The 24,029-nt window shown below is 33.4% G+C and overlaps 1 protein-coding gene across 14 annotated transcripts in view; it reads left to right on the top strand.

The window, feature by feature from the left end:
- The window catches only part of SGCZ (sarcoglycan zeta), a 393,854-nt gene that overhangs the window by 315,357 nt on the left and 54,468 nt on the right, over positions 1–24,029 (top strand). For all 14 annotated transcript variants that reach the window (XM_072928218.1, XM_072928219.1, XM_030271149.4 and 11 more), the window contains 2 exons: positions 5,975–6,062; positions 23,871–23,993. In XM_072928218.1, the coding sequence (XP_072784319.1) occupies positions 5,975–6,062; positions 23,871–23,993 (211 nt within the window). The remainder of the gene's footprint in view (positions 1–5,974; positions 6,063–23,870; positions 23,994–24,029) is intronic.

The raw sequence follows: 24,029 nt of genomic DNA, 5'->3' as shown, positions 1-24,029 counted from the left end.
TTTGTGTCACAAGTTTAATGACTAAGTAGTGAGCTTTGGGCATTTAACCAGCTTCCTCCAAGTATATTTGTAGTGTTGCTTTATTTTTAGTTGGGATGTTTATACCTAAATCCCATTTTAAATGTTATTTGATGTTTAATTCATTTCCACAAAAATCATGTCTTTTGTCTGCTAATTAAATAACTACTTCTGCTTTATAATTACATTTTTTTATGGCTGATTGAATTCCACCATATTAAAAATTTCATAGTACATTATACAAGGAAGTAAAACAAGTAGGTTATTTCTGTCTGGGGGTTATAGATGTGATCACTGTTCATGTGTCTTCTTGGAGCTCTGTGTATAATTCCTGTTGGATACATCTATAGTACTTTGGTAGGTGTAACTCTGTGCTGAGATTGGGCTCATCTCTGTTGAGATTTGGTGTGTCAGGAATCTGGTCAATATCTGTGATTGCCTTTAGCGTATAACAAGGCTGACATGGACACAGAGCAAAGGCTTGGAATCAAGAGAACATCCTCTGATAAACAAAAGGATTATCTAGAAAATATGTTTCTTGAAACATTATCAATAACCTCAAGTATCAACTGGGATGTCTTATTTGTTTGTTTTAAAGTATTTGCTTGTGCTTTTCCAAACCTCCTCAGTGTATAAATCTCATGTGAAGAAATACAGGCTTTTAATAACATTAGGTCAAAATGTTAAGATATCTGGAATGCTTCCTTAAAGCAGGAGTCCAAATGTGCTTACTGAAAATTTTCAGTCAGATTTGTGATTTTAAGTGTAATTAGTAGCAATTAGATTGGGACATTCAGGTTCAAAAGGACAATTAGACAGGAAGAACACTAAAATGTGATGTGAAACTTTGTTTTGGGAAAGCAGGGATATAGAAAATGTCTATATTTTCTATAAACAAGAATAAAAAGCATCTAAATAAATTGGACCAAAACTCATGTTAACTCTTCAGGTCACAATTGCCCAGAAATAACTCAGACAATAAGTTAGATTAATTTCTCCCTACTTGTTTTGGGCTCTCTGCTGTCCTGACACCTTGGGAAGATTCTTGGGAATTCTTAAAGAAAATTATTAGAAAAACTAAATACTGGTAAATATTGATATAATGGAATATTGAAAATATTCTTGGAAAAAATATCATGGGAATATTATGTTGAAGATAGTTTTCTTTAATTTGTGTTCCAAACTTGTACAAACTTCCAAGAGTTTTAATTGAGCCTTTAATTAATTTTAAGTACTCAAGAACTGAGCAATTGCTTTCATTTAGAGGTCTTTTTCTTTCATATATTTCCTAATGCAAATTTCTTCATGTTTGTTTAGGGCTAGTAATAATCTTAATGATAGCAAGTTTGCTTCTGAGACTCCAAGCCCTACAAATATGTGGTTTTTCAGATCTTCCATCTCTCACCCCATTTGCAAGGAATGTTGCTAAAACATGTTGATCCTTTGGTTCTGGAAAATGGATAAACTATGGAATGTTTTTTCCATCCCTTCATATCTTCTTTGCTCTGATTTCTACCCTTCTTTACTGACATTGTGTCTTTCATATCCTTATTTTAAACATTTTGCACTGAATTCCTCCAAGATATTCTTCACACTTGTTATCTGTCATTTGCTTTAACTGCAGTTGCCCCTGTAGTTGTTGCATATCTACTCATCTATTCTTTGACTCCCTTGGTCTGCTGCACTGACCAGAGTACTAAGTACTTTCTATTTCTTTCAGTTCTCATTTTGTTCCTATGGAGTGGTTAAATAACGCATACATTTTTCATTTTTCTGTCGGGGTCGCTGACCAGATGCAGACAATCAGCTTGTTCAGTGGCACCCACAGCATGAGTCTCTAAAGCAACAGACAAACTGTGGTGCTCTGCAGCAGTGAGGAATCATATTCTCTGTATTTCTTAAAATCTGATAATGGTGAGTTTCTCAGCAAACCGAAGTTTAATACTGGTTCTTTTTTCTGTAAAGGTACCTTGGTAATGCAATGGTCATTCTGAGTCACTAGTGTATCAGGGTATGGTTGAGAAGTGTCCTGTAAAGAAAGGTTCTGCCATAATTATTTTGGCTGCCCATACTGGGGGTAGGCTCAAATAAAAGAATATATAGCACTACATCTTACAAACTGCCAGCAGATAGCATGACAGATCTTGAGTCCTACCTGCTTATTACATTATTTTTTACATCTGTGTGACACTGTGTAGAAGTCCAGAGACCTGAAGTGTTACACTTGCCTAAGCACAGAAATCAAATCATAAAAGAGCCACTGCTTGCACTATAACAATGTAGACATATCAGTATGGTTCCTGAGTGTCAGAATTAGTGGTATTATCATAATTATCTGTATTCAGAGCATAATTTGGGAATATATTTAATTATACAGTATGCTACCTTACCTAAAGTACACCAATGTTTTATTCAACTAACTGGAATTAAATTGCTCCATTTAAAATGTTTCTAATTTAAAAGGTTCATTTTGGAAAGACTCTTCAAAACTGAGCTAATTAGCTGGGATTGCATATTTGAATACTGTACAAAATGCATGAAATTTTTCCAAAATATGTTAAAAATAATTGAACCAGCTGTGAAAAAAAAAAAAAGTTTTGCTATGATTGCTCATACAGAATATTCTTTTGGTAAAATGATTTTATAAATTATTTTAATCTATCAGTCTTTCATAAAATTATATGCTCATCTAATTCTAAAACCAAAAGTTGATATTTATTACTGAACTGTGATTCTTACTCAAAAAAACCCAAACCAAACAAACACAAAAAATTAAAAAACAAACCTTTTTTTCCTCAAATGTTTCATTGTTTTTATAACTGGATTAATATTTTAGAAAGCTTTCTGAAAATACCCCTTAAATGAATTAGTTTGTTTTTACTTTTATGAATTCTAGCTGTAAACCTGTTTAAGATAAGAAGCAACTATTTTAACATTTTAATCTGATTTACCTTTAATCTTGAAATTGTAATGCCTTGGGACTTATAGAGGGGAGACAAGTAGCACAAATGAACCAGAAGGGTTCAGTTCAGGTTGGGGACTGAAATGGGTCCCCCAGGGACGTTTGGTAGGGCCAGTAAGGGCTGGTAGAGCCCTCATGGCCCTGACAGTATCCTTCTGTAATATTTTAGTTATTACCATATTGACATTATTAAAGCTCTGTGTAACTGGAAGAATGTTCTTACATTGTTGGGTTTTGTTATCTACAGTATAATTTTTGAAACGGCATCACAAATCATTGTAAAATGAAGTTTGCATCAAGAGAGTAACAGGTCTGGTCATGGAGAGAGAAAATTATCCAGTGTTTTTATGCTTTAGATATGTTTGTATTCCTATGTATGATATTCATTACACTTTATACTCGGCAGTAATTCCACATATTGCAGCTAAGTCTACTCTGAATGTCTAGCTCCTCTGAGTAGACTATTTTTGAATTCCTTGAATCTCTGTCTTTAGGCACTTCCTGCATAAAATAAAGTACAGGTAAACAATGTAATTGTTTACAATTACAATGTAATTGTAAACATTACAACATCATTACTAGATGAAATGCTGGACTGCTTAAAATGATAGAAGTTTTGCCACTGTGTTTTCTTTGGTCCAGTATTTAAACTTGATGATCTGTATTTGTCATCCAGAAAATGAGGAATATATATTTAAGTTCTTAACTTCTTCAGCCCTCTTTTTATTTTTTATATAAGACAAGAAAAAAAGAAAAAAGAAGGCCTGGATCACCTAAATTTTTATAATCCTCTGTATCAGAATTCCTGTATTTCAGAGATCCAAGGTTAGTTTTTTTTTTAAATTAGAACCTGGGAGGTAAGTTTTAGCCTGAGGTTTAAGTATTTTTCTGTGGTGAAAGAAAAGAAGCCTTCATTCAGACTGTGATCAGTTTTTGTGAGCCTAAGTGTCCAAACCTTTCCTGAACAGGCAAAAACAGGCATGGCTGTATCCCTTGCCAATGATAAGATTATTCTGAGTGAGAAGACTTTTAACCAAAAAGTTAACTTTTAACTTTTTTTAACTGAGTGAGATGACTTTTAACACAAAAGTGAAAAGGGCTCCTTTAAAAAGCTTTGGCCTTACAGATGCCTATTAGGACAACTACCTTTCCCAGACCAGCAGTTGCCTGGACTAATGATTTTCAAAAGACCATAAGGAAAGTGGAAATTAAGTGGTGAAATAAAGGTCCTTAACAGCTGCTTTTGTTGCTAGAAGCTCCCTTGATTGCATCCCATGTTCATCTCAAACTAGTAAGATTGAACACAATGTCTCACTGATAATTATATCTTTTTATCTGGAAAGATGGACAAGCCAAACAGTCACTTTCATCTGCCAGAATCTGTGAAGCAGAGCTAATTGGCAGGATGCTAGAGAGGTCATAGCATAGTCCAGTGAGTGATTAAATACATCTGAACTCCTTGAAATCAGAGTCCTTTAAGGCTTCCCAGGGAACCGATTATCATTTAAAGTTAATAATCGTAGTGAAAACAACTGGGAAGAATGCTTCTTGTCCATTCTGGATACAAAACTCTGGATACAAAGGAAAGGACTGTAAAGCACAAAGAAAATTTTGGGGAAATTATACATCATTCAGATAAAAATAAATCTTTATCTATGTCTCTTTGTGTAATTTCCTTCTTATCTAAAAAGCTTTTAAGAACAGCAAGAACCACTATATTAAGAGATGCAAATGCAAGGTCTCTTTAACCTTTACATACTTAATCCAGGGATGACCAATAATGGATACCCAGGAAGAATCTACAAATATAACAAGTATATAACAAATTTCCCAAATATCTTCCTAGCCTTTAGTCGTTCCTACCTAAGGCACATCCCCAGCTGTTTCTGTCAGATGTCTTTATGCTGTTGGATAAACATATGTAAGCATACTGAGTGCTAGCAAACTGCCAGAAGCGATGAAGTACCCATGGTCTCTCTGCAAGATTCAGGGAAAGAGCTGTGTGGTATCAGGTCATTTCAGGGAGAACAGTGCCTCTCTGCTGCAGCAGTCACAATCCTACTTTTCTCCTTCTCTCATGAACTCACCCACTCCAGTGAGAGCATGATTGGCGAGCTTGCACTCTTTTTTTAGGCTGTTTCTCTTGGCTCTCTGTTGAAGCTCTTCCCCTTTCCAGCGCATATCTGCTTCCCCTAAAGGAGTGCATCTGGCTCCTCATTCTTCAAGAAGCAAAAATTCTTTTTTGGGTTGTTTATGCTGGCTTTGAACACAGGATAAGCTTACACCTATATATGCAAACATTTTTCAAAAGCTCAAACCTAGCTGGATGCTGAAAGCCACATAGAGATCCTGCCAACCGACTCCAAAATTGTTAAGACTGTATTTAGCATAAAGTGTTTGTCTCCTTGCTGTATCAGTTTGATCCCTAATAGTACCTGTAAGGTACTAATGGCAGTGGATCAGGGTTCTCTAAGATCTCACCTTCCAGTGCTCTCATTGTTTTCTTTGAGAGTAACAATTCTCTTTATCTTCAAAGAAACACATATCCGTGTTTGTAATGTTTTAGTAAATGCAATGCAAATATTATACATTGTGCAGATAATATGATAATACAACACAGTGTTGGTTAGGTAGTTAGAAAAGTATAGGTTAATAGTATATGGGAAAGGCTAGTGGAACAGGTTTGCATTAGGGTTTTTTTGAATTTGGAACCTTGTAATATTAACAGGTAATTAAAACTCAAATTAAAGAAATTAAGTTCAAATCTGATTTCTGAAGCAGGGATTGTATGCACAAAAATTTCAAGTTTAAAATAGTATTTTTGGTATTATTTAATATAAAAATTTCACTTGTAAAATATTTCATGAAATTATTAAAAAGGGTTGTTATACTTGACACAAATGTTCTCTCAGCAGGCATGTTAATACTAAGTTCTAATTTCATTTTACCTCAATTTTTTGTTCTCTCATTTATTGTCTCATACTTATTTCCCAGGATAGCCCACTGGTCTTACAGTCTGACAGAAATGTAACAGTGAATGCAAGAAATCACATGGGACAGTTAACTGGACAACTGACAGTAGGTGAGTGTTCTTTATTGACTGTTGTGTTTATCACTTTGCCTTTATTAATAAGTTGCATTTATCACTATCACTTAAAAAATATTACTGAAAAGTCGGGAAAAAATCTCATCATCATGCTCAAAAACCATTGCATACAATGGACCATAAAAGCATGATTTAGCATTAGCTCAAAAAAGGAAAACTAGAGATGCATCGAAATAGCTAAAAATGAAAACAGCTTAATGAAAAGTTATTATTTTTGAGACCATTGTAACAAAACAAACAAAAAAGCCTCAGCAAAATATGTTTTAGCAACACTTTCAGTTGGAAAATAACCATAATTTTCTTACACTTTCTGTCAGTCATGCTTTGGCCCTGTCACTTTTGTAAGGCATTTGTATCAGCACATATTCAAAGGAGTAACACTTAAAAATCAGAAAAAAAAAACCCCAAACCAAAACACACAAAAAAACCCCAAAAACAAAAAATGCTTTCCAAGCCACTACAAAATTTAAATGAAAAGCTAACATACTGCCAGTCACTCATTAAAATATATTTTACAAAGTATAAAATACCACAGTTCCAAATGAAATGGATATAAAAGAATCCTCTACTTATCTGTTTCACTTAACTTGTATTTCCCATTTTATGAAATTTATTGTGTTATACTTTGCTTTTAGTATGAATCATACTTCTTTTGTTAATAAATAGGGAGTAATATTTTTTATATTTTCTGGACTAGAAGAGAACGGATATTAATTTATTTTTTAAAATATTGGTCAAAAATTTACTGACAAGTGATGTACTAGTTTTGCTACAAAACAATATATATTGACTGGGAATGGGATAAAAAATATAACATACATTTGTAAGACCTTAGTGTATAAAATTCAAGGAGACACCCCTTAGACTCCATGTGTTTTCATTTTTTTCATTTTACTTCTGGATTTAGATGTGTTTTGTGCATTGTTTTTTTCCTCGCGTGCTGAGGTTATGCCCACAAATAGTTTTAAGTTAAAGTCTAGTTGTAACCTATAGTAAATTTTCATACTAACTGGAGACAGTGGCTTCTAGTTGTAAAAACCTTTTCCAAGTGCACACAGTGACACACCATCTGCACTGATTTCCCTGAGCGACCACATTGAATGAGCGTGCAAAGGTAACCAGACTTGCTAGCAGGTACAGATGAGGAAAATTAAACTAACACCTGTCCTGGGCATATTGTACTTGCCCAATGCAATTACAAAATGCAGTTCTCTATCGTCTGGTAACTATTGTTAAAACCTCTCCTTCAGCTGGTAACTGCAAAAAGGTGGGTTGCCCATGGCAGACATTCACATTGGCTGAAATAGATATAATATTTTTATCACTGACACTATTCTGGCTGAGTGAATCCAGCACTGAAAATCTGTGTGAGTGTATTGAGACTGACCTACTTAAAGGCATCACACTAGAGGTTAATATTCTAAAAATATGAAGGCCTGAAAAAAAACCACGTGTTTTTATGTTACCATCATTGGGGTGAACACTTTAAGCTTGTTGGTGTGCAGCTGGTGCTATCTCTGGAGACTAGAAGCTTGTTAAATTGCAATATTGTATTTACATTATTTCTTAATCTATCTTCCTCTTTGTTTCATATATGGCCTTTGTTATTTCTTATATTGGTAAAAAAATATTTTTCTTTTTTTTTTTTTTGGTGAATCCCCTGTATTGGGTGCATGTTAAAATACTCCTTATCTCTTATTAAATACTTCTTACTTAGTAAAGACAGTCACAACTGCCAGTAGACTCAGTATTTTCTACTCTTAAGAAACCAAAGAAATTAACAGGAACCTAAAAGTAAAAAATATTAATTATTTTTTAAATTAAGGCACTCCCTTCTACATTTTTTTTGTTTTGAAAGACAGAACAGAGACATGTTTTTACTTTTGCCTAGGTAAAATCATGGACACACCTGCTGAAAGAATGGGAGGGGACATTTCTATGCAGAATTTGCTGACAAAAAAAAAATATTTTTTCTCTCTTAGCTGTAAATATGCCCCAGAAAGTCCTTGTCTTTATAAGTACTCTCTGTCAATTCACTAGTGATGTGTGCTGAAGCAGCTGTTTGTGTGGCTGCCCAATGAAAGGAATGAAAGTAAACAGTGAGGAAAAGTGTTTTGAACAACAACAAAAAAGTAAATTATCATATCTTGGGGGACAGAAATTTTCTTGTTAAAACTTTGAAATGTCATTATCTGTTCTTTCTTTAAAGAGTTGAATAATAATCATTAAAAAAAATAGACTACAAATTAATATGCATGGCAAGAGCATTCTACAAAAAAGGATGCCAGTGCATTCAAAAGGATGATAATGCACTTTTTATACATGTGATATCATTGGCATTTTATCCACATTTCACAGGACTGGAGTGATACTACAAGCCAGCAAATAGGCTGGTCTCTTCCTGTGTTTGGCAGCCAAATTTCTGCTCATGCCAACTAAAAATTCTTTCTGTAATGTTAGAAACCATGCCATGTAAGACTAAGACAGCCTTAAGAGCATATAATTAGAACTGGAATGGGAAGATGGATTAGTGTAAAAAAGTGTTATTTTTATTGGGCTGTGAGGAAGAAGGCTATATGTTCACTCAGGGAGATGGAAAAAAATCCAGTGAATCTCTTAATGGGTATTCAGTTCTGGAAGTGACAAAATATGTCATTAAAATGCATCATTAAGACATCTTGGGAAACATCCTAACCTAGGTGGAGTGAAAAAAAAGTATATTAAATAAATTTTTTAAAAAGTATCCAAGTGTATTGGATGATTGGGTGGTTGTATGTTTAAATAGTATAAATTCAAGTTATGCTTCAGGTCATACAAGATCAAGAGTACACCCATTATTGCAGTACGGTATTTTTTATACTGGCGCCAAAATCTGTAGAGAGAGAAAGTCACAGCTGTAGCAATGCTTTCTGTTGGGCTCTGTACCAACAGAGCAAGAAACATTGGTTTGTACTGCAGTCTATTCATGACATATGGTCTGGAAACTGCCAAGTTTGTGTCTGGGTCTCCAAGAGGACTCCACAGCCTTCAGTTTTTAGACATGCTATTTAAGACCAATGGGGCAGATGTAGCACAGACATGAATTGTATGTGCAAAATAAAGATTAAAAGATGACAATCCATTGAGTTTTTTTGGATAAGTTGTCACATTTGTCTACTTACTAATACTTCTGCATTGTTCCACTGCATAATTCCACAGAATTACCTTTACACAACCTTTTTTCTCTGTTTAATCAATGTTTGCACAGTTTATATGGAAAATTATTCTTTTTTTTTCTACTGATCTTAGAAATGCACATTAGTTGCTCACCTTGAGCTGCAAGTCTTTTGTCTCCATACCGTCTGCACATATCTTAGATACCTCTGCCTGCCTTTGAGTGCAGTATGTTAGGCTTGCAAGCACTAAAAAAATGTAATGTGACATTGGAAACTGAAGGACACATTTGTAATTAATGTAAATTCATCCTCAGGTTGGATTATTATTTCAGGTTTTTTGTTTGGTTTTTTTTTGGTTTGTTTTTTTTTTTTTTTTTTTTTTTTTTTGTAAGAGGTGTTTTTTTCTTACTTTTTTTCCTTACTGCAATAATTGTTTCTGACAGGCATTTCTGCTACTGTTTGACCCTTTTCTATTCATAAAGCACTCTAAGGATATATGAAATGTGCAAAAAATGCATTTAATTTCTGCTAAGCTTTGAGCCCTCAGACAGAATCATAACTCTCACAGACATCCAGACCTGTACAACTCACAGCTTTAGAGAGCTCCTGAACCTGTCTGTCTAGTCACTGAGATCTCCAGAGCCATGCAAATTCAGAAAAAATATTTGATATCACATTTTTGCAGCTACTTTTTGAAAATAGCAGGCAGATGTATGATTTTCAATTGCGGCGCTGCTAAAGACTGATAACACTGCTAAAAGATATACTCAAACAACTTGTCAAACTTGGAGATCCTTTCCATACATTTACCACAAAACTTGTCTTGTGTCTTCTGAGATCTTTTTCTTTAAAATTTGCTTGCTTTCTTATGGTGTTCCATCAAGAGTACTTGGTTTATTGTGCAGAAACTGTTGGACATTAGAAACTGCAGGCATGTAACTTTGTGGGAGTGGGAGTCTCCTTTATCATCCATACCTATATCGTATAGGGCAGATTCCTATGCTTATATCAAGTGATACCTTACAGGTAACACATCCTGCTACCCCTTTGCTTCTGAGGTATTCAAGGTAACTCATCACTTCAGTGCCACTTCTGATGTTCCCTTTGCAACATTTAGATATCAACGAAGAGATGAAGCAAGATACAATATTTCAAGTATTCTTGCTTTTAGAATTATCTGTGGGAGTAACAAAATGTTATAATGTATTCTTACTCTGTGGGGTACTAACAACAATAATAATGTACATGTACAAATATGTGTATACATGTTGCTCTAAATCTTTGGTGTTATTGTCAAACATTTACTTAAGATTTTTATGAACTTGAGCTAAGTATCTATTAATAACATCCTTAATGAGACAAGAATTGTTTCTTGTTTGCATGCACTGTAGACTCAAATGTAAGGTCTTTTCTCCAAAGTATTTCAAGGGTGGTTTTAGAATGATCATAAACATACACCCTTTCCTCACTGTTGGAAAAGGGAGAAAATGGTCTCTGCTCTTCTCTCATCTGCACAATTGTTCTTGTATCATCTGTAGTAGGGTCCTGGGAGGGAAGGGATGAGTTGGTTCACAATCCCTCATCAGTTTCTGCCCTTCAACTGGGCAAACATGGATTAGAACTTGTCAAGAATATGTGAAAGAAAGCTCCTTCTGCTTACAAAGAGGTTTGCCTACCTGTCAGTCCAAACTACATTGAGATTTCTAAAATCTGAAATACATTAAACATTCCGCAAGTCTAATTTCCATATTAAAGCAATTGCTCTTGTAACCCCTGTGGTAAAGTAGAATAATTATTAATGCTAAGAAGACATGGCAAAACAAAGCCGGATAAATGAGTTATCCATTTCTCAGCATTCTCTCACTTTCTATTCCTTAACTGAAATACAGACTGAATAAACAACAATTTTGGTCCCTAATACCATTTTCATGTATGCAAATAAGAAATGTAGGCAATTCATTTTACCATACCTAGATGAATTAGTAGTCCAGTTTTTGCAGTTATATACAAAGAGGAGAATTTCACATTGAAATTCAGACTGAATATGTAATAGCTTAAAATCTTCTTTTGGGACATTTTTTTCATTTATCAAGTTATTCTCATTGTAGCAAAGGTTTTCAACTTATAGTTGCTTTACTTCCTCTTAATTTTCTAATACAAATGTAAGTGAACACAGAGTCCGTAATTTCTGGGCTGAATTACTTGCATTGCTTATATATTTTCAGATTTTATTTTGAATTTTCTATTGACAATCACTTGGGTGATGTTTTCCCTGTTACCTTTAGACTAGACTGTTGTCATTCAGAGAATATTTTGATAATTTACACAGCAAGATCCTATACATTCAGAGTGTACAAATTTTAAAGTATAATATTTCTTTAACTTTTATAGCCAGTTCAGCACTCCTCCCAAATGTAGGAATATAAACAGTTTATCAGGAGATGAAAATACAACTCATGTGCGAGTTTGTGGTACAAATCCATTGTCAGATCTTTTAAATGGAGGTAAATGGGAGATAGTGTGCTCTTTTTTATACAGGTTAGTTTACCTTGTACTTAACTGCAGGGTTAAAGGATTTCTTTCAGCTTCAGGACTTACTGCAGTAGGAATGATGGAGCAGTGCCTGGAAGGCCATATGGCTTGGTGTGTCCTCCTGCAAAGCACATGAGATGAGCCAAGAGGCAGTCAGAAAGTGAGCCGTGTTGCTCATAACAGTTGAAATGTCCAGCTGGAATGTGAGTCTCATCCCTCCTCATAGTTTACAGTGCAACATGATGTTGCCTCTATTTCTGTATGTCTAGTCCATGGAAAAGTCTTTTTACAAACCATCTGTGCTGTAACAGGTTTTGTGATAGGAGTTCACCTAATATATACTCTTAATGACTTTGGCTAAACTATCATGATAATCTACTCCCATTAATTAATTATCCTGGAGTGCGGTGTTAAGAGAATGTGAAGGTCTCTGAAAACTGGTCCAAACTTTGACCTATTTGCCAGCACTTTGATGAGTCTGCCAAACTAATTCTGGAAAAATTAACATCATAATTTATTTGAAATTCATCCATATTTCTCTCGCAATTCTCTGTTAAGTAATTTAAAAATAATAGAAATCATTGAGGTTTGTTTGTTTTGATTCAGCATCAAGAGGTAGACAACTACTTTCTAATTTTTGTTTCTATTTCACTTGTAAATTAGTTGCATAATTTTCTGTGCATTTGCATCATATGTGCGTTTGGAATTCAACTATGGCAAATATGCTCTTGTGACAAGCCCTTGCATTAACTAGATTGAAAAATAATACTTTTTGACACATCCATTACACAATTAACTCATAAAACTATTAAATATACTACATCAACCATTTTCTATCCAGTTTGTGCTTTGTTAACAAAATCTCTTTGAAAGAGATTCTGACTGCATTTAATAAATTAGGTATATTTTCAGTTTTTAAGCAGTATCTTTCATATATTATGAGCTTATTGTATGTTACATGCAGACATAACACTACATTGCTGTTTAATATTTGAAATACTATCAGGTGTAAAATATATCTTAAGTTTCCCTCATTGCCACATGAATTGCTACAGGAAAGCTGTGCTGTAAAAATAGAGTAATAAGCTATCTGCCAGTTATTAGGACCAAGTAGTAATTATTTCTTTTATGTATTGCCATTATTAAGCCTGATACTCCCCTTCCTAAAATATGAGACCATATCACATCAGTTGAGATGTCAAGAATTTAAAATTCTCTATGAATAAACACAACTTCAAGCAGCAGTAGGACAGTAATGAATTCTGTGCCATTTCATGAGAGAGAGAGTGCTTATACATTGTTGGTATTAAACAGCTCATCCAAAATGTCTATGCTGTGGATATGATTTTTTGTCTTAAGTTTTATCATCCTCAGTAGTGTGTTATACATAATCTTCTTTGAATCTTAAAATTAATAGCTTCAGTACTTCCAGAGCTGAAGTCTTAAGACCTCTTCCCATTCCCCTTATTTCTGCATTCAGTATATTTTCTTTCTTCTTTCTACCTTCTTCAGACTCTATTAGTTTTTGTCATTTGAGTCTTGATGCAACTTTTCTTCTCTTTTTCTTTCCCTCAGTCTGAGCTCAGGAAGACTATTTCTACCTCGGATACAAGGTACAGCTCATGTTAGTTCATATCTGAAGTTGTATTGATCTAAGGTGGAAAGCATCTTTTCTGTCCATCCATAGACAAAATACATGCAGCTTATATTCTTTCTTTCTTTGTCCATGATCTAAATTTGGAGGGAATTTTAAGGTCCAATACCTTATTTTTGATGTGGTGATGGCAGGAACACCTGGAATGTTAAGGACTGGTGAGGTGCTGACTTCCTGAAGGGAAATCTTCATAAAGAAGCCACTACAAGCCTCTTGTTCTCATGAAAGCACAATGGTCTGTACTCTCTGTCACCTTAGAGGTGATATGAAAATGATGAAAGGGAGCACTAAATCAGTGTTTTCCAGGCAGGGATTATGGAGGGGGAGCAGGAGTATAGCACCGACTGTCAGAGAGGTGTCCAATCTGCTTGGTATGAGCCTCAGCTCGTTGCCTTAGTATTTAATCTCAATGCTATCTTTGACCCCAGAGCATCTGTAGTGAGCCTAGACATATACTGAAGTATGTTTTAATTATCAATAGCTATTTGGCAGTGGCACTGCAGTCCTCTGCTTACTTTGTTGCTTTTTATTTTACCTTATTGTATTTTAAATACAAGTCTGGATGTTTCACTGTTTCTAGAAAATTGGCACTAAAAAAATGGGAGAAAAAGGTATTCTGTTGTAATTCTCAAATATTTTATCTTCTTCCCACGCCACCCAACCTGACTCCATAACAAATCAGAGGACTTGAAACTATGAGCAGCTGATTGATTTAACTGTAGAAGTAGAGTCTGAGTGGGAAGAGGTAATTAGTGTTTTCATGGTGGTGCAGAAGTGTTAAACATTAATCTATTGCCATCTGTCCTGCTGCTGTTACCCACATGCTGTTGGCCAGTACAGAGACCGTAACTACTGCCCAAATGTTCAGAGCAGGGAAGGAGAAGTGGTTTCCTTTTGTAGGAGAGACATCCTAAGAGACAAAGAAATGGGGTTATTTTAGAGGTATAGAAGTGGATTTGGAGGTTGCAGCATACATCTTCCAAAGATGGTTCTAATTCTTTGTCTTTAGCTTTATCTGAGGCTAATACTTCATTAACTTCAAAAACAGCTGTTGTGCATGCGTTGTGACATTCACAAGGCTGCTGCTGGGTGCTAAGCATTATTAAATTACCTACGACATCTGGACCTTTAACAAGTCTCTGACAGAACATTAAGATTTTATTTTTACCCCTTTTTTTCCCCTGATGTTCAGACAGCTCACTAATATTGTCAGGAACATATTATTTTAAGGGGTGAAGGACAAAATAGGGTCAAAAATTAGAACCCTATTTTAATTAATTAAACACAAATATATAATTTAAAGGAAAGAGAAGAGCAGTGAGATCTTTCTGTTGTTCTTTATTTCATCTTTGCAGAGAAGACTTGGAAGTAGAAATTGAACAGCCTGCTGATCTTGTTAAAGGTGTTGAAATAACAGCAAAGAGATTTTTCAAACATAGGGATGAGAAGTAATTTGATTGTAGACTTAGATTCTTTCTTCAGCTAAGTCATCTTTAAAAAGTCCAAGTTCTATCAGTTTTATTATTGAAGCATCTATGGGAAATTAGCCTGTTTCTATTTGTGAAAGAGATTCTTGCAAGTGAATAGTCAGGCTTGGAAACATTTGTGTTTGCCCATGAAAATTTTTTGTCCATAGAGATTGTGAACCTCTTAGATATCAAGTTCTGGTTCATATAAATTATATTACTACTATTAAAAAACAAATAATAAAATTTTTCTGTTTTCATCTCAATGTTATGTTGCAATTAATATTGTTTTCTTAAAACATCAATATTGAAGTGTAATTTCTATTTATTGCACTGCTCCAAGTCCCATGAAAAATATAGTTCCAAAACCAACTTCAATGTAACACTGGAACTTTAAAAATACGTTAGAAAATAGCAATTAATAGCCACATCTAGAACTGTGGCATTTTTGTGCTTCTTTATAAATGAAATTTATTATTTGCCTTTTTTACATCCATTAAGGATTAAGTTTCAAGTTCCATATTATGCCAATACTAGACATATTTAATTTTGCCATTTGTAGATAGGAAGAGCTCTCTTGATGTAATTTTTCTCAAGCATGTACAACATTGTTAAAGATATTTTTTATATGGATTAAAAAAAAAATTAATACATAAATATATCTCTGAAAATAACTTATTTTTCCTTAGGCTATTCTTAGAGTGATAAATATTGTAGTTGTAAATGAATTATGAACAGATGGCATTGAATTAATGATTAGCTGAATATTTTTAAACTTGACTAGATTTCTTCCTGTGAAGAAAAGCATTCCATAAATCTGAAATTAATTAGTAACTGGGAATAGTTATCATTCACTGAATCACTAATATGTCTTAGAGATCAAATTAATACAGAGAGAGCATTTTTTCCAAATCAAAATTAAGGACTACCTTGCCTTTAAAAAAAGTTATTACAATATTAGGGTTCCAAAGCTTCATGATTTTCCTTTTGTGTTATTCTACATAGGTATTTTGGTTGCAGAAGTAGTTTTGTTGCTCTTTTATCATGTATATTACCAAAGCATCTGGACTTGTTATGACCTCAAAGTTTTCACACACTTAAAGATTACTACCCATTTTGTTTCTGGTGCAGAAGAAGTAGCCATGTGCTAATTTAGTACATTATTTTTCCTCTTGTTGAGTAATTCTGATTGGCTTGTCATTCTTCTGATGTGAAAGCTTTCAGTTAGTCGAGACAAAAACTGCACCTATGCTACAGGTCTTGTCTCTGAATTTGTACATCCATCTGCATCTAGGTTATATTTCTTTCCAGATACAAGATCTCTTTTAAGGACACTTCAGATTTCCCAAGGGTATCAGTGTAGCTTCCATAAGTGGGGTATTTCAAAGGTAGACAATCTGGCAGTGTTTCAAATAACAAAGATGCAGAATTTCAGTGTCAGCCGGGCAACTGGCTGAGGTAGATGACTTCATTGGTGAATTGAATTGCATCTTATGTGTTACAAGTCAACAATGAACTCCACTGAGAACATTAATCAAAAGAGACACTTCCAGAAGCTAAGAGACCAAATATGCTTTTATCCTGCTTCTACAGCTTTCTGGCTCTTGTCCCACTGTCAAGGGCAAGGAGAGAAATAATTTACTAAATGGGTAATGCAGATATCCTGAGAGCTGGGTTAAGCCCTCATTGTCTTGTGCCGTCATCATAGCGGATGCTAGTTGCTCAAAAATCTGCAAATGCATTTCACTGATCTGCAAAGTAGCAGAAGGGTTTAAAATGATCCTTTTCTGGTAGTTAGGCTATATTTTTTCCTCTTGTTTTACTACCCAGTAGTACCCAGTGGTAGCATTTTTGTGGATGAGTCATGTGTGTCTTTTAGTATTTTGTACATTCTTTCATTAAATGTTTCTCAGATAAAGTGTGATTATATGAAATGCTAAGACCTTTTGCATAGATAGCTTCAGGATATTTAAACTCTCTAGCTAAAGCAGATAATTGGAGAAATAGTCTGTAAAAATTAGACTTTTATAGTCTTTCTTATGTAGTAGCTATAAGTATGAATTAATATTCTAAAAATGTAAAATAGGGAATTTTTGACATTTCCTTTTCAAGAAAGTTTCTGTGTACTCTGATAGCTTTTGCCCTTTGTTTAGGTCTTCTCTCTCCAAGTGTGATTAATTCAATTCTTTATCTCAAAAAGGCTTAATTTGCATTCAGAAACATTATAATGGTCTAATTCACTACACTGTGAGTAATATTATACAACATTTTTGTGTCACAACAGGTTTTATTTAGTCGGTGGGAAACTGCCAAAAGCATCTGGAAGAACAATTTGTATCTTTTTAATAAAGTCAGGGGAAAAAAAAGGAAGATGGAAAGCTTGTCTCTTAATAACAAAGGTACATACAGAATATATTGACAAGGTGGCGATAGGTCAAATGTTGAGTTCCATGATTTTGGAGGTCTTTCCTACCTGAATGATTCTGTTAATATGGGCAAAAGTATTTGCTAGCTTTTAATTTTTATTAATAAAACACCAAAAAATGTTCAAAGTGCCTGCAGGATGGAAAAAATTCTCAGAATTACTGTCTAATGCTTACAGAGAATATTACCAGTAAGAAAGAGAAAACAGCAATGCTTTTATTTTTAAATCTTTACAAAGTAAGATCCATAACAGTTATTTTAAAAAAGTCAGAGGATAAATGAGTAAGAGGGAAGGTTACATGAATGTAATATTTGGTTACATGAATGTATTCCACTTCATCCAGTTTCATTTTCAGTCCAGTTACCTCAGAGTGATAAAGCAGGATGCATAAAGGCCCTTGCACTACTAGTGGGTATTTCTGACAGCATGCAGATGAGAGATTAGGCCTCAAAAGATGCAAATAAGTCAAACATTGGATTTATTTTTAAGAATAAAGCAGAGATGTAGAGATTTATGCATCTGTGAATTTTCAGTAGAATTTCTGATAAATTAGTAGAACATTCAATAGGGAAGTCTGACTATAATTCTGACCTAAAGAAAATATATAATGATGAAAAGTAACAGGTTTAGCAAGGAATTCTTTACCTTATCATATGCAAGATGCTATATTTCCCAAGGAGAAATTCAACAGTCCTGTTTTGTCTTTGAGTCTAATGTCTAATGAGGACATTTCATAACTCCCCTTACTATTTCTGTGTGCTCTTGCTATTTGATTTGAATGCTGTCTTCATCAAGTACAGCAGGTAGTCAGGTATCTCACAATTAATCGTTCTAAGTCTAATTTCTCTTCAGTGGAATGTGCAGCTACTTAGAAAAGACTCAGTATTTTCATGAAACATAGTGACCAAACAGCATAATTACAGCCTTATATCCTAGCTCAGCTAACAGAGAGAATGGAAATATTCCCAGTAGTTTTGCATGGAAAAGTAGTACCCAGACTGCTTCAGTAAGCTTCAGCTTCCAAAAGGTATATGTTCACCTTTGTAAATTATTTATGTTGTAAAAACTAATCACATCACAAAAAGCTAAAAACTACAGGGTTAAGGATAAGATTAAAACTTGGAAAAATCTCTCAGGATTTAGTAATACTCAGGTTACATACATCATGAGTAAGGAAAACTGATTAGCTTTCTACACCCATTCACATTTTGTAGTGCACAAAATATTTTAGATTTATAAATAATACAGTTGCATGAGCTAGACTTTTAAGCTTGCCAATGAAAGCTAAGTTGATAAATGCAGCTATAAAAAGAAGTTAACATATTGTGGCTATTTATTATGTCACAAAGAAACATTCCTGGACAGTAAAGGAAAATATGTAGGAAAGATAATGTAATAGAACTGGTAATAAAAAATTTTATATATTTATTTATAATTTATCCTACTATTTATTTTATATTTTAAATACTTTATTTTATAATCTAGTTTAAAATTTATCCATTTGCAAAACCATGTAAATTTATTTATTATTAATATATGTTTATTATATTTTTTGTATGTTTAAAACCCATCTATAGTATTGTGAGAAAAAGCAGTCTGATACAAAAGTCGTTTTACTTGCTTACTCAGTTAAAGAATCTAGAGCACGTTATGAGTAAATTAACCTTAATGAGATTATAAAAAGAGCAAAACATGCCTTGTGAAGAGCTACAGATAAATTTTGGTGCCTGACTTACCTTCCTGTGTCTTGCTTGGCTTTCTTGTCTGAGGACCCATATAAGCAATTAAGATATTATAGCTAAAATTACAGACAATGCACATCCTTTTAACCTTTACAGAAGCAAAATAAATATGTTGCCTTAAAGCTCGAACAACTTTCTAGAAGCAAAGAATCACGTTTACTTTCATTCCCCCCGCGGATTGCGCATAACAGATGAAATTATGAACAGCTGTATCTGATCAGACCAAAGGTCTGGTCAGCCATGTAATTTCTGAGGCTCATGGAAATTACCATGTGTTAGGGATAGTAGGCAGAAAAGCACAGAATTGTTCTTGAGTAGTTGTGGCCTCATAGAAGTAGGATGGAGAGTGTTATCTGCTGCTGCTTGTATACTACTCACACGTACTCTTTTCATGGCTGGGGTTCTTCCACTGTCAAGATGCAACAAGAAGACAGATTGCAGGAAGGATATATTCTATCTATTGCAGAGGTGACAGACAATATTTCAGATGTGTTTTCCAGTGAAACTTATATACTGTATCGACAGTGCCAGGTTAATGTTTGACTCAATGATCTTAGAGGTCTTTTACAACCGTAATGATTCTATAATTCTACAAAATTCCTAGAAGTAAAATCTGCTTGGGAGGGTAGAACTTTTCTGTCAGATTTCGTTTGACAAAGTCCAAAACCTGTTATATCACTAGTCTTTAATGGATATGATTCAGATTGTTCTACTAAGTTTCCTCTTAGAATAACGTGTGCCTTATTCTTATGCTAATAAGTTATGTTGACAGCCGTTATTTTTCACTTCCAGAAAAGGTAACAAATGTGTGCTTTGTTTCTTCTCATCCAGCATTTGCTCCAGCTTCCCTTGTCTGAGTAGATAATCATTCAGAATAGGAAACCTTGAAGATCAACTTCTCCTAGAAACAGTAACTTTCTGACCTCTCTCCAGCATGGCCACCAACTATTGAGAGTGAGCTAAGGGATCTTTTACCTTCTACTTTCACACTTTTTAGATATAATAAAGATGGTCCCTCCCCTTCCTCAACAAACAGAACACAGAATATGTTCTGACTTCAAAATTTTTGCTTGTGTAGATGTTTTGCTCTCAGCTGAAAGTTCTCTTTTTCTTTTCCAAATTCCTCACTGCTTCTGTTCAGCTGGTACGAATCCTTAATTTGCACAATTGCTCTTTCATTCACTGAAAATTTTTTGAGATCTCTGCTGGACAAAATATCATAATATCTAACATTCCTATTAATATTTTTTTTAATTATCTAGATATATACTTCTCAAAAATTGATCTTAGACCCAGATGAGTGTTGTATTTTTATAAAAAATGCTTTATCTCTTTAATCTCCAATCTCAGAAGCATCAACACATTCTCATAAAAGTAACTTTCTTTGTCATCCAGACTCTGCATAAAACTCTGCATTTAATAAGCATTTAAATAACCCATTTTTCATTAAAGAAGCAGAAGAAAGTATATTGAACTTCACTATGTTTCCCATTTACAAGGATCAGTTTGTGGTAATTCCATTTGGACTCTAATCCTTATATTTAATTTAAGGTTGTTGATTTTTTATGTTTTTCTATGTCTGAATTTTTTGTGTGCCAGGTGAACATGGAAGGTGGTTGGGAAATCGGACAACTGCTAGTGTTTGTAATCATATCTAAACTTTGTAAGACTGGAGAGTTCTTATTACTATTTATTATCACAGCCAATAATGGTTCTAATTATTATTTCTGAATAATAATGAAGTACTGTAAGTAATCCTTGAATTTAAAATGAAAATGTTAGAACACGCATTCTTCATATTGTAATGATTATATTACTTAATTAGCAAGTCAAGCTATCTACAAATTCAAAATAGTTTTTATTTTGAAATTTAATCTCTATTACTGTTAATATGGATTACTGAACAATAATTTTCTTTATTTTTACAGAAATATACAGCATGTACTGCCCAACATTTTCATTTAATGCATCTTCACTACAGTTAAAATGAACAATTTTAGGCTTTGTACTATTTTAAATGTAGCTGGTTTAAGGCTAGTTTTAATTATACAACTGCTGTGAACCAAGCATGTGTTATAAACCATCATTACATACCATGTATACTTGAATATGATACATATATTTTTCAAGTATATACTTTAAATGAAGGAATTTCACAGAAACATAATAATTTTTTTGAGAATTTTACATCTGAATTTACAACTAAATAGTTTTCTTGAACACAAGATGAAAAAAGAGTTTGTCATAAACACCTCTTTAACCCGATTAATGCTGTTATGTAGCAAACTCCATGTCTAGTATGAAGCAGAATAGCAATATAGTAAGAAGTAGCAAAGCTAAACAGCTTTTCTGGTAGCCATGTGTTTGACAGAAATTACCTTTCCAAACAGAATTTAGAAGACAGATTTTCATACATGATTCTGTGGGCTGAAGTATGCATTATTCAAGCAGATATGATTTGCTGAAAATAGTGATGGCTCTACAGGTTTGAGATTAGAATTTTAAAATACTTGCTTTGTTCATGCATAATATTCTAAGACTTGATGCATTGTTTTTATTAGTAGTACTATTAAAGATTCAGACATTTTATGAGATGTGTGTGTTTGTAGAGTGTTTTTGGAACACAGCAATTTGCTTTACAGCTAAGAAGATAATGCTCTAATACATTGCAAATGCAACTTCTTGCTCCTATTTCAACTGGGAAATGAAAATGAAATGAAACAGAATTCCATTTTGATAGCACTGAGTATTCTGTAGGCAGTTTAACTTTTCAAAACCAGTTTTATAACATTCACACCTGGTTCTATGTCAGAAAGACAGATGTAACTTGTATTATGTTTTTTAGTAATCTCTCAAGTGCCTTGAACACACTAACTACCATTTCAGCAATAAGTAAGTAATACAAGTAATACACTATTAAGTCCTGAGTGAAACATTAAATAAAATCCCATTTATTTTAGCATTAAAATTTATTTACTTCCTGTAATGATATTTTGGACCAGCTGAATTCTAGGTGTTCTTTTACACAATGTGATTCTGAAGCAGCACAAATAAAATCTAAAATATATACATTCCTTAGTCAAAGTTCCAGACCATTGTTATTTAAGTAATTTTTCATGAAAACAAGTTTTTAAAAGCTGCTATTGAAACATGGGCTGTCACTTACAGTGATATATAATGACTAAGTATGTGGCAGGTCTTTTCTCTTCTTGATTTCTGACACATTTTTTGTTAATTTCTTTTCTTTCCAGAGCTAACAACTCTGATGGGTGTAAATTAGTAACATCAAAGTACTTATAATGACACTTACTTTTAGGTGGCTCAGCTATCATCAGCTCTTAAATAAAGATGAAACTATTTAGTATTCAGTTATTTGTAATTATCCTTTGGTTATCTGAAACAAGTATGGTTGCAGGACAAGGGCATTCCCAAAAATCTGCATTTGAAATCTGAAATCTGCCCCTGTTTTTATACAGATTTTTTATTTATTTCAAAACAAAGCCAACAACATGATAAACATATTAAAAAAATAATAATAAAAAAAAACTTCAGTGGGGGAGGGGAGTGGGAAAAAATACCATTTTATACATTTACAGAATAAACATATCTAAGTTTAAAAAAATGCATCATCACAAGTATTTTGATAATCCTTTTTAATTTTTCTTTCTTTGTGGATCAAAAATAGTCAGGTTTTTTTTTTACAGTACAAACATAAGTTCATCTGAAAGTAAGAGGAATTTTTTTGATCACATAGCTGATTCTGCAAATTATGAGCTGCTAAGGCAATTCCTTGACCAAAATTCATTATCACCATTTTCATATTCCTTATTACATAGTTTGATACGATGCATTTGCGTATTAAATAAAAAACTTACATATTATGGAGAAGGAGTTTTTTACAAGCTTTTAAACCAGATTATTAAACTGAAATAACTTATATAAATTTATTTGTCTGTAATGCTCTCCACATAATTTTTATGCATATAGATTTATTCCAGGAATGCATTATAAATTGCTTTTCAACACCAGTTTCAGAAATAATGTTTACTTTCACATATTAATAAAATAAAATAAGACCTGTAAATTGAAAAGCATAGTAAATTTAAAAGTCTTAAAAGTCTTAACCTGGAAAGTTTCTTCATTGCAGTTATATCAATCCATATATCTCTCCAATTCCAGAATTATTTTAGGATTTTTGAGCTTTGAGACATTTGAGAATATTGTTTCCTAAAATATAACATAAAGTTTGATATCTTAATCCAAGTTTTTTGTTGGTTTTGGTGGGTTTTTTTGTTTTGGTTTTGTTTTGTTTTGTTTTGTTTGGGTTTGGGGTTTTTTTTTGTTTTGTTTTTAGGTTTTTTTGGCTTTTTTTGTTATACCATTCTCTAAATTTGGAGTAGAACTGAATGAAAAATATCCTTTTCTGCTGAGTTGATTTGTATGTCTTGATGGAATAGGGTCATGTGTTATCATTTTTTTGGCAAGAAACTGCAATTTAAACTGAAAAAAACCCCATAAAGCTCTGTCTGAATTGGCATTTCAAGATCTCAGTGTTTAAGTACATTCTAAATTTTAAGTACAGTCAAATTTTAGTGTTGATTTCCATATAATGATGAAATAGATGTTTTTCATAGTTATTTCTGTAAACTATTTTAACATTTTTTATAATGCGAATTATCCATCAGGCTTACAGAAAGCCAAATATTTTAGTAAAGCGTCATGTATTCAATATATTTTGAATATTCAATTTATCCTGATGATTATTTCTTACAAAATGTCTTAGATGTAATGATCACTCACTTGATTTCAGGAGCTGATGCTGTGGAAGCTCAGTGTAAGAGATTTGAAGTGAGAGCAAGTGACAGTGGAAAAATATTGTTTTCTGCAGATGAAGATGAGATTGTCATTGGAGCTGACAGACTGAAAGTAACAGGTATGGTAATAATAAAGAATCTAAATGCATGTAAAT

The sequence above is a fragment of the Taeniopygia guttata genome, chromosome 4, assembly GCF_048771995.1.
Source record: "Taeniopygia guttata chromosome 4, bTaeGut7.mat, whole genome shotgun sequence".
In the NCBI taxonomy this organism is placed as follows: domain Eukaryota; kingdom Metazoa; phylum Chordata; class Aves; order Passeriformes; family Estrildidae; genus Taeniopygia; species Taeniopygia guttata.
The sequence above is the reverse complement of the archived record's forward strand: the minus strand, read 5'-3'. Positions and strand labels throughout refer to the sequence as shown.